Source organism: Gymnoscopelus braueri (genome assembly GCF_963280865.1).
Source record: "Gymnoscopelus braueri genome assembly, chromosome: 5".
NCBI lineage: Eukaryota > Metazoa > Chordata > Actinopteri > Myctophiformes > Myctophidae > Gymnoscopelus > Gymnoscopelus braueri.
The window spans coordinates 16,099,434-16,111,623 of NC_137606.1; the positions used below are offsets into that span (position 1 = coordinate 16,099,434).

Sequence of the window (12,190 nt, forward strand, 5' to 3'; positions counted from 1 at the left end):
TACATTTTAGTCGACTAAATCAACTGTAGATTTAGTCGACTATAATCTTATGATATTTAGTCGACTAAAACTAGACAAAAACTAAAACATTTCAGATGACTAAAATATGACTAAAACTAAATGGAATTTATTCAAAAGACTATGACTAAAACTAAATCAAAACTGTCAAAATCAACACTGATGCTGTAGTACAGTGGTAAAGCGCCAGGGTCCAGGATATAGAGCATAGCAGTGGCGGCCATTTTCTTTACCGGCTATGGTTTCACGGATAGAAAGCCTGTTCATTCAGCCCATAGAGATTTCCGAAAATATTTATACTAATTATTTTAAGCCTGGAAACAAGCCGGCCAGGCTCCTGGTGAAAACCGCAAAAAATGCGAAGTTACAACTTGTAACGTTGCCTTTTTTGAGGGCTGAATGAATGGGCTTTCTATTTGTGGAACCAGAGCCGGTAAACAAAATGGCCGCCACATATGCCCCAACAACAACTAACACAATTATGAATGTTATTGTAAATTAAACTATATCCAGATTTAGAATAGTGCAATAGCAAGCACTGTACATCTCAACGAATGCAGAGATTAGCTTCCAGGCAGCATTTGATTTTTATCTTCATTACTTATACCACTGGCTCTCAAAGTGGGGTTCTTGAGGGGGGTTCCAGGGGGTCCACAGCTAAATGAGGAACAAGTTTAAACACTTTTAAAATGTTCAGCTATTCGACAATAGCCGATCGACAAGTTCACCCGATCGCCTGTGAAAAACATTTATTTTAATATTTATGTTGACGAAACGTCCCTGGCACTCGGCGCTATGTATATCTGCTAGTTTTTGAATAGCCAAAGAATAAAGTATGGTTAAAGTGGTTGAAATGATTGTGACGCGATATTAACTAATTTAGCTGGGGACCCCCTGGTACCCCCCCCCCAAGGACCCCTGGGGGTCCCCGGGCCCCACTTTGAGAACCACTCTCTTTATAAAATACCTGTGTCCTGTGAGGGGCTGACACTGTAGCTGTCACTCTCTTTGTCCACAGAGCCGGTGGCCCGTGGTGTGGGCAGCCTCCAGTCAGTGGTGAGGGTGTGTGACGAGCTGGTAGGATGGGGACGGTTGAGGGTCCACTGGCTAGCGTAGCGGCTACGGGCCGCGGCAGGACCGGCTTTGGCAGTGCGTCTGGCAGTAGGGTCTGGTGGTGGTGGGGGGGGGGTGAAACATTTAGAGAGGCTTTGTCAGAAACAGTGATTCACCACTTAAACCCCATATCGTCGCTGTCAGGCATGAAACCTCTATCTCCAGATTCTAACTTTTTGTGTTTTTTTGTAAATTAAAGGGATAGTTCACCCAACACATTATTCTTTTTCTATCGATTAGTCACCTCATGGAGACTTGAATTCATGGATATTGTTTTTGTTTTTGTCGCATTCCTAAGCCAATAATTTGATGACCAGTGGACTAGTAGGCAGCGGTTCCGGTAGGAGACACAAAGGAGACTCTTGTGTCTCCTACCGGAACCGCTGCCGGCAGGAATGCGACAAAAACAAAACAATATCCATGAATTCAAGTCTCCATGGGGTGACTAATCGACCCCCAGTGTAGAATCTCTTCACTGACAATAATATTGATCTTCAAGCATTAAAGATGTGAACATTAACAAGATACTGTACATGCACCAATCACATGTAAGACCGTCCCATCAGCTCCAAATTCTTCTTTGTACACAACATGAATAGCTTATACATACGTGTGTGCGTGTGTGTGTGTGTGTGTGTGTGTGCGTGTGCGTGTGCGTGTGCGTGTGTGTGTGTGTGTGTATACGTATATACTGTGTGAAATAGCATTATATAGCATCAAGACCCTGTGGCACCAAGGTATGACATTTATCATTCGTCAAAGGCCTCAATACAGCCGCCAAAAATAGCATCCAATTCAGCCTGACCCAGACATGCTGATGTTCTATGCACCAATGAGCCCCATCACAACGCTGGCTGCATGGCTCCTTTAGAATGGGCTCTGATTAGATCTGACCAGAGGAGAATAGCACTGTAATGGTAGTAGGTCAGAGAGTATCGTCATTTCATCACTGGGGACTGAGAGGACTGAGGGATGGAGAGGTAGAGAGAGATGTGAGGGAGGGGGGAGGGATAGAGGGAGAGAATGATTGAGAGGTGGAGAGGTAGGGAGATGGCAGTGGTGGAAAGCAGTGGTGGAAAGTAACTAAGTACATTTACTTAAGTACTGTACTTAAGTACAAATTTGAGGTATTTGTACTTTACTTGAGTATTTCCAATTTCCAATACTTTAACTTGAGTACCATTGTGATGCATTTTTTGCTTTACTGGGGTATTTCCAGATCTACTAGCTCACAACGTGTCACTTTGCAATGTGTTGTGAGCTTGTAGATCTGCTATTTTCAAAGGATTTTTATACATTCTGGAAACTTGCAAAATGGGACATTCTGCATAATGAGTACATTACACTCTAAGTATATTTTGATCCTTTAATACTTTTGCACTTTTACTCAAGTGCATTTTAAATAACGGACCTTTACTTGTATTTCTACATGGTGGTATTGATACTTTTACTCAAGTAAAATATCTTCCACCACTGGGAAATGGGAGGGGTGGAGGGATAGAGAAGGGAATGATGGAGAGATGGAGAGGTAGGGAGATGGGAGGGAGGGAGGGAGGGAGGGAGAGAATGATGGAGGGATGGAAGTGTGTGGCCAACAGGCGAGAGAGAGAGAGAGAGAGAGAGAGAGAGAGAGAGAGAGAGAGAGAGAGAGAGAGAGAGAGAGAGAGAGAGAGAGAGAGAGAAAGCTCAGCAAATTGGGTTCAAGCTCCAGTGGCCAGGCTAAATGAGCCAATAGTCTCTCCATGTGTGTATGTGCATGTGTACAGTATGTGTGTGTGTGTGTGTGTGTGTGTGTGTGTGTGTGTGCGTGCGTGCGTGCGTGCGTGTATGTGTCTATGTATGGGTTTGTGGGTGCACGTTCTGGTATGTGCCTAATGTTTGTACACTAAAAATGGGTTTGGGAAACACTGGCCTAAAGCGTATCAAACTGAGGTTGGTTGAAATGAAGGAGGTTTGTACAGTATAAGCATTCAGCTGGAACAGGGCCATGAGGAGCCAGATAGATGACCATTCTTCATCAGTTCTGCTCCACTGAACCTGGACCCCCTGACCAGTAGAGATAGGCTGCTTCAGGGTCCACTGTGTGTCCAGTCTGTCCACCAAGGTTATTATAGTTTAGAATTATTATAATTATTTTGTATTTATTTATTATTAGTTATTTTTGGTTTGCTAGTTTAGTTTAGTTTTAATTCTTGAAAGTTATAAAAATAAAAGGGCGCCGCTGGCCTAGCGGTTAAGGCGCATTATAGGCTCTACTGTAATGCCATTCCAGAGCCCGGTGACTTTTGCTGCGTTTCACTGCCTGTCTCTCTCTCCCTGTGTCTTGTCTCTCTCTACTGTGTGCTATCAAGAAAGGCCCCAAAAATATCAAAAATACTTAAGTATGAAATATTGATAGGCTAAAAACTAAAGATATTTCCTCTATGACAGTGGTTCTCCACCAGTGGTCCTTGAGGGGGCTCCAGTTTTGGGTCTGAGAGGCTAAATCTCATCAAACGGTGGTTCCGTGGCTCAAATGCCGAATAAATAATGGACCTTGATATGAAAAAGGTGGAAAACTACTGCTCTATGATTTTAGTCTGTTTTAGTTTTGTAGACACACAATACAGTTTCACTTTGTTATAAATTTAGTTTTTTGCAAAGACTCAATAATAATAACCCTGATGTCCACACTCACACAGCTAGAGGGTCTGTATTCACTATTCAGACTTATATTAAAGCTGAGACAGGTTGAGAAACTATTTGCCTACTGTAGCTTGTCGTTCAGATGAATGGCCAATGAAATGCTATTAGTGGAGTTTGTTTTTGAGTGGTGCCAACCACTCCTACGCTTGACTTTGTCCTGGTGTCCGTCTGTGTGTGTGTCCGTGTGTCCGTGTGTCCGTATGAGCACGGCCTCTCTGTATGTTTGAGCACAGCCTCAACAGCTGCGGCTGATTGCAACACAAAGATGCAACCATACAGGTACAGGTACAGTACAGTACAGACCGTACAGTACAGTACAGTACAGTACAGTACGTACAGTACAGTACAGTACGTACAGTACAGTACAGTACAGTACAGTACAGTACAGTACAGGTACTGGTAGAGGTACAGTACAGTACAGACCGCACAGTACAGTACAGTACAGTACAGTACAGGTACTGGTAGAGGTACAGTACAGTACAGACCGCACAGTACAGTACAGTACAGTACAGTACAGTACAGTACAGACCGTACAGTACAGTACAGTACAGTACAGTACAGTACAGTACAGTACAGTACGTACAGTACAGTACAGTACAGACCGTACAGTACAGTACAGTACGTACAGTACAGGTAGAGGTACAGTACAGTACAGTACAGTACAGGTACAGGTACAGTACAGTACAGTACAGTACCGTACAGTACACACACACACCACTTTTGAGTAAAAATACTTAAAATGAGTAAAAATACTTAAAATGAGTAAAAATACTTAAAATGAGTAAAAATACTTCAATATTAGTAAAGACACTTTAAAGTTCCTAAACTGAGTAAAAATACTTTAAATGAGTAAAAATACTTAAAATGCGTAAAAATACTTAAAAGATGTTAAAATGAGTAAAAACACGTACAAATCTGTACAAACATTTTAAAGTACTTAACATGAGTAAAAATGACCTCATGAAAGGCACCACTCTCTTCACACTGGGTGTGATTTTTTTAACACTGCTGAGTTCATTTCCTATTCCAATGTCATACATCTAGAAAATGCACAGTGCATATACTGTGGCACTGTAGTTCCCAACCTTTTCTGGATCAGGGCCCACTTGAAAATATATATATTACAGCAGCAATATATAATCGCTGCTGTAGGAAACTGCTAGAGGAGTTACGTACAGCAAGTAAGACTCTGGCTTGTGGAGAAACCCAATGAAGAAAATGAGTCATAGAGTAGGCTATATAGGAAAACATTGTTACATCCATAAGCAGTGACAGTGTGACAGCGGTTGGTTTCAGAGGGATAACAGTGGTGTTAGTAGAACAAGTGTTTAAACCCGACCCATGCCAGCTTTTTGGGTCCGATGCCGATCCCCATTTTGGAGATTCCTAGACCACCCATATGTTTTGGCTGATATTTTGTCAAAAAGAGGAACATCTTCTAATCCATTTGAAAAAACATGGATTTGATTAAAGTTTCTATTTGAGAACATTTTAACTTACAAGCAAATACAAATAACTTTTTTGATAGATACAATTTGTATTAATTAATTATCAAATTAATTATTATAATGTATGTTATAAAACATACATTAACCACTTCAGCCCTATTTTATACATAGGCTATTTGAAAATAGCCGATCGTAGATCTGCTATTTTCTAACAATTCAGTACTTTTACTTTTGGTATACTTTTAAGTATATTTTGATGCCAATACTTTTGTACTTTTACTCAAGTAACATTTTGAACACAGGCCTTTTACTTGTAACAGAGCATTTCCCCATTGTGGTATTTCCACCTTTGCTTAAGTAAAATAAATATCTGAGCACTACTCCAAACTGCTCTATGGGTCGGGCTCTGTAGTGTTAGTAGAAGTGTTAATAGTATAGATAGAGTAAATAATAGAGCACTGACGGTGGTGGGACTCACTGGTTCCAGGCCTGGCATCGGACACGTCCACCAGTGGTCCGGTGGCCTGGGACAGAGACTGGTAGTGGACTGTGTGGGTCACTGTGGACGACTTCTGCTTCTGGGGCTCACCAAAGTCATTGTCTGTTAGCAACACGGTGGACCGGTCGTCTACAGGGGAGGGAGGGAATGGAGGAGGAGGGAGGAGGGAGGGAGGGAGAGAGGGAGAGAAGGAGATGATGGTACAAAGAAAGGAGGGGAAGAACGAAGGAAGAAAGGAAGAAAGAAAGAAAGAACAAATCATCGAGAGCCAAGAAAACAAGAAGAAAAAGCAGAGAAGGAAATGACGACCAAGTTTAAAAGAACAGTGTATAACAGTGATGTTAAAAACACTTCACAAAAAAAACCTAAAAGATCGTTCTAATTTAATAATTAATTAAAATAGCAAGTCTGTCCAAAACTGTTCCTTTTCAGGATTAAAATTCAAAAATTGCAAAAGTAACAGATCTGCAAGCTCAAAACACGCCGTTTCAAGCCGCGTTTCAAGCCATGTTTTGAGCTTGCAGATCTGCTACTTTTGGTGCTTTTGTGTGACGCTGTTGTATGATCAAGTATAGTAGGCCGTTTATTTACGGGAAAAAAACAGAAAAAGTTTAGATATGGAGAATATGGAGGTTTCTGCCCCGACAGCCAACGATTTATCGATTTAGCCTATTAGTGCCTGTATAATGACATGCCCCAAAAATTGGGGCGCCGGTGATTAAAGTGCTTAACTGAACTAAAAGAGCAACAGAGAAAAAGCAATGAGCCGTGGGCCGGGGGCCTTCGGTTCACACTCACCGATTGTCTCCATGGTATCCCTCTCCTCGATGAGGAGCTGTGCGCGGGGGATGTCGATGTGCATTCTCAAAGTCTGCTGCTGCTTGTTGACGGTGTCCGGCGTACGCGTGTTCTTACTGGGGGGAGCGAGATCAATGGAAAAAAAACAACTCATTTTGTGACTCAGCTGCATGAGCTTTGCATCGCATTAAGCAAAAAAAAATGCAAACAATACCATTAAATTTGATAAGTAATTCTAAGAGGGCAAGAGGGGGCTGTATAATATCCTCTATGCAATATATCTGATGGGTTGATAGATAATTCCAGGGTGTATTGTGATTTATGGTGGCTGTTTAAAGGCTGATTGAGCGTTACAGTACATACCTCATCAGCATTTCCGCCAGGCTTTTGGCATCTGTGGGAGTGAAGTGGAGTGCAGAGCCAGTAAGCACATTAACAATACAAGTGGAGATGCAAGCACTAACACAATTTGAATCAAGACCATTCTCTTGGAAAAACCCAGCTGTGAAATGGTGAGTGAGATTGAGAGCGCAGATGTTTGATCCGAGGAGCCTGTTGCTAAACTTTTCTTTGATAACTTCTCTTTCTTTTAATCAACCGTTTGAGATCTTTATATTGTTTTTATCCCTGAGTTAGTGATAGCCAACAACGTCTGTCACTGCCAACGCCTACTGTTTGGTCTGGGGAGGGTGCAGACAGCCATGTGTCTCCGGTGATACACATGGACTTCTTTTCACCTGACAGTGAGAGGAGTTTCACTGGGGGACATTAACAATCCGGGAACGCATCTGTGTCATTTTTAGATTTCTTTGGGAATTCAAAAATAGCAGATCTACAAACTCATAGCACGGCACCGAGTGCAGCACTATGAGCTTGTAGATCCTCCCAGGTCACTACAGTACCTGTTGGTCACTGAAAATGCCTCCCTCAGGGAAAGGCGCTATTAGGGCCATCAAAGCAAAAACAAACAGACTGGAGAATAGCTTTTATCCCAGAGCTCTTATTGCTCTAAACGTTGTTATTGCTCTAAACTTGAGACACTTGACTCTGTGCAGTCTGTTGATGGACTGATGGACAGATGTGCAATATATGGACTTACTGTGCAATATGTATATAATGTATGTTTTTATACATAGTATATTTTTATGTTGTCTTTTAATGCACTGAGCTGGATTGCTACCTCAATTGTGTTGTCTAGTACAATGACAATAAAGACATTCTGATTCTGATTCTGAGATGACCTCCCCTGCCGGCTTGCAGCCCATGAACCCAGCCAATTGTGTAGCTGCAGGCACCGCGGAGGAATGGAACCTCAGTCTCCATGGTTGGTGGGCAGAAACTGTACCGCTGCCACCCGGACACTCCCTTAATGATAGCTTCTTAATGACAACCGCAAAGTCGATACGGAGCTTGACAGTGACTGCTTTCAGTTTAATTGCTCCTGCCTGATGCATTTGAGATCAACATGGTTTAATTATAAGGCACTTGCTCTTGTACAGTACCGTATATGGTGGGTATAATGGTGTGTACCATTGCATATACGTATCTTTGTGTGAGTACAATTTTGTACTCATGTTTATGTGCATGTGCTGTGCATGTGTACCTGTGCATATGCATGTGTGTGTGTGTGTGTGTGTGCGTGAGTGTGTGCATTACACTGCTTTCTTTCTTCAAACACAGCTTTTTGTACAACATGGCACATTTCATACTTCCTGGATGACTGTCACTGCATGTCCTGTACATTGCAGTCGCGGCACATATGTTATTGACGTTTTTGTCCTGTAAATTGGTTGCACCTGGGCCAAAACCGATTACTGTACAATATATTCTTACATGCTGGTATTAAAGTGTTTGTGTGTTCTGTGCAGGCTCTCTACAACTCGCCTCTGAGTCTCTTGAGCCTCTGCTCTCTCCTCCTCCTCTTCCACACCATGAGAGCGATGAAGGCCAGCACCACCACCACCAGGACAGACGTGATGGTCACCACCATCTTCAAACCTCCACTGCCTGACATGTTGTCTGAGATGGGGTCTCCTGTCTTCAGCAGAGGGGGAATGGTACCTGGGGAAGGAGGGAAGAGCGCTTGAAGTGTAAAAACATGTTTGGTTTTAATTTAATGCGCTGCGCTCTTGTTTTACTGCCCCGGGATCTAGTCCAATCCAATCCAATCCGCTTTTATTTATAGAGCACACTTAAAAACAACAGTGTTGTTGAACCCAAAGTGCTGTGTACTCAAAATAAATTAACAATAGGGTAAACACAATAAAGCACATGCAAAAGACACCATAAAAAGAACACAGTGACTCTCAAAACATAACTCTCAATCTGGGTTAAAAGTCAAAGTGTGAAAATCCTGGTGAACCGAGAACCTAGCATCAGTCTAAACAATATACTACTATAATATCGAAATAACAATCTAGAAACAATTTAGTACCAATAACAATCTAAAAGTAGGGAATATCTAGTAGGGTAAAAGTTTAGTGGTTAGAGAGACCGCATCTCGGCTCACCCAGCTACATATTGAAGTATCCCTCCCTGACAAAGACATAATCCCACACAATCAAATTCAACCAATCAAAGGTATGGAAGATCACACTTCAAATCCCTATCCTCCTTAGGACACATACAGTACAAGGACATTGGTGAACAGATTGTGCACGTAGAGATCTCTCTGCTTCTTATCTTACATAACCCCTAGCTCTCTGTGTAGAACCTGTGCAATCTGTGGCCCAAGGCAAACAGACGTTCAACATGAACACTCTGCTAGCCCTTGGGCCTGCATCCGAGTCCTATCAGTGGTTTCAAGCCTGACAAAACATGTGTTATTGTTGAGTTTGGAAAAGTCCTGATACGTTGAACAAGCGATAAGCAGTGGAGCTTATTTTGCCATTTGTGCGGACCTCATTTTATTTTGATGTATTGTTGTTTGTACCTGCACTGCACCTGGGCACTTTGGGTGTGCGTGCACTATCCTTTCAATGCATTATTGTTGAGTTTGAGCACATTTTGGCTTAAGTGTGGGTTCATATTCAGATTTTTAAAGTAGAACAAAATACTTGTACGTACGTACCAGTGGCGAATTTTCAGGACCTTCAGGGTATTCAGAGAAGGCCCTGGGATCCTCAGATGAACGAAAATAAAAATTCTATAAATAAAATATTTTTTTGATATAAGTTTTTTTAAGTAATTTTTTTTTTTATTGTGTTGCTAATCTGTTAAACTGCACTGTTTCGCTCGCCATACTGATTTTATTTGTTTTTGCCCCATGCACTGTGTATTTGAGTGTGTTTGTGTTGGTAAAAATTAACAGCCAATCAGAGAATTTTACTACAGAGTCTCTGGGCAGAATATTCGCCATCGTGGGGATTCTAGCATGACCACCGTCCATCGGCTCAATAGTAGCCTAGGTGTGGATTGACAGTTTAAGCAACCAATCATATTTCGAGTTGTAGTCAATGGGCGTAGTCTTTCAAAGTTCAAGGTATTCTAGAAGGTAGCGGAAGTCTCGCCCCAAAACCCGCTTGACTGAGGTTACGTTTAGGAATACCAGTTGAATACTGGCGGATTTTCCCCGGGGTGATTGTGTTTTGGGGCGAGTGTTTGGTAGACCCGCTCAGCTACGGGAAAGCGCCAGACTGTCACGGGGTCACACAGACTGTGATTGTATGAATGATTGCACTACTTCCAACATGGCTCTATCTGCTAAACCGTTGGAGCTACAGATTTACTGAGGTGCTCAAAATGTTCAGAATACTTATGTTTAGGGAAACATAGTAAAGTGAAATATTTCTAATTTGATATTTTATGACAGAACAGCTAAAAAACACAAAAGAAACTGCCAACATATTACAGTCCAGGGCTATAGGAATAATTTTGTGTGAATCAGTCTAGAAGCACCTAAACTGATGTAACCCAGGGCATGCTCTAATGATTTAGCAAGGGTACCTGAGCCATTAACGCTCTGGGTCATCATTGTGGCCAAATCCAGTATGGCCACCACCTGAAAAAGGTTTTGGCTAAAGCTTTTGAACCAGATGAGCAATACATGAGCAAACTTGGTGTCTAAATCATGTTCAAATCGGCTCAATAGTAGCCTAGGTGTGGATTGACAGTTTAAGCAACCAATCATATTTCGAGTTGTAGTCAATGGGCGTAGTCTTTCAGAGTTCAAGGTATTCTAGAAGGTAGCGGAAGTCTCGCCCCAAAACCCGCTTGACTGAAGTTACGTTTAGGAATACCAGTTGAATACTGGCGGATTTTCCCCGGGGTGATTGTGTTTTGGGGCGAGTGTTTGGTAGACCCGCTCAGCTACGGGAAAGCGCCAGACTGTCACGGGGTCACACAGACTGTGATTGTATGAATGTAAACAAACGCAACATGGCAGCAAGTGAAGTTAATACCGTCGCAAATGATGATGTCGTTGTGGATTTATTATCAGTGCCCTTTTCAAGACGACCCTTTAATGAAAAGATGGACATTGTTAAAAAAGGCCGCCCAACACCGGATAAACTGGAGATCAACCAAGCTTCAAAGGCGGGCTACGAGCGGCATTTTCAGGGTAGCAATTGGGAACGATACCCGTGGCTTACAGGCTCGGTTCTAAATAAGAAGCTGTACTGCTGGGAATGCTTGTTGTTTGGTACCGATAAGGGTGCGTGGAACTGGAGAGGCTACGACAACCTTAGCAGTTTAACCAAAGCTGCACAAAAGCATGAAGGCTCAGCAAGTCACCTTAAGGCAACTATTAGTTTGAAAACCTTTGGAGACACAAGGATTGATTTACAGCTGGATGAACAGAGACGGAGAGACACAACTATGCACAATGAAAAGGTGAAAAAAAATTGGGATCTTTTGAAACGTCTCATACACTCTGTCATTTTCCTAGGCAAACAGGAGATGGCTTTTAGGGGCCATGATGAGAGCAGAACATAATTGAATCGCGGTAATTACCTGGAGATTTTATCATACTTAGCAGAATATGATCCAGATTTGCACTACCATCTGACCACTTCAAAAGTGTTTATTGGAACCTCAAGTCAAATACAGAACGACTTAATAAGTGGCGTCTGTAGGTTACAACACCTAATTCATAAAATTAAGCAATGTCCACTCTGAGAGTGGACATTCTACAAATTGATGAGAAACCATAAAATGTTAATCACTCTTAAAAGGTAATTTGACTCAATCTAATACTCAGTTTTAGTACATGCTGTTAATGTCAGTACTGTGTGGTAGAGGTCCATGGTCCTGAAAGACAATATCACATAATTGGACCAGTGTCATTAATCATCCCCAGATAATCATCCACAGTTGTGTCACAGTGACCTATTCCAACCTTTCCTCTGCAGCATACAGCTCAGCCTCACTGACATCACTGATTACATCTGCTTCTCACCACCGAGTCCTTACAGGTCTGTAACTCTTAATTTAACACTGAGGATAATACAGTGTACAGTAGATTGTGTTTCAAGTATAGTTAACTTAATTCAGCCATTCTTAGCCTTTTTCAAGGACCACCGGTTTGATATGCGTTAGGCCATTGGTTCCCAAACAGTGGGTCGGGACCCATTTGTGGGTCGTCATTTCCTACATTTTGTTTTGAATTATTATTATTTAAAAACTTTTTTAA

General features: G+C 42.0%; 1 protein-coding gene across 2 annotated transcripts in view; it reads right to left on the reverse strand.

Moving 5' to 3' along the window:
• dscamb (Down syndrome cell adhesion molecule b) overlaps positions 1-12,190 on the reverse strand; it is a gene marked incomplete at both ends in the record, with an annotated part of 238,455 nt that overhangs the window by 9,716 nt on the left and 216,549 nt on the right. Inside the window, 5 exons of one of the 2 annotated variants that reach the window (XM_080429643.1) lie at positions 986-1,186; positions 5,743-5,892; positions 6,562-6,677; positions 6,925-6,955; positions 8,446-8,622. In XM_080429643.1, the coding sequence (XP_080285769.1) occupies positions 986-1,186; positions 5,743-5,892; positions 6,562-6,677; positions 6,925-6,955; positions 8,446-8,622 (675 nt within the window). Of the gene's footprint in view, positions 1-985; positions 1,187-5,727; positions 5,893-6,561; positions 6,678-6,924; positions 6,956-8,445; positions 8,623-12,190 lie in introns of both variants that reach the window. The other variant, XM_080429642.1, reaches the window with a different exon arrangement.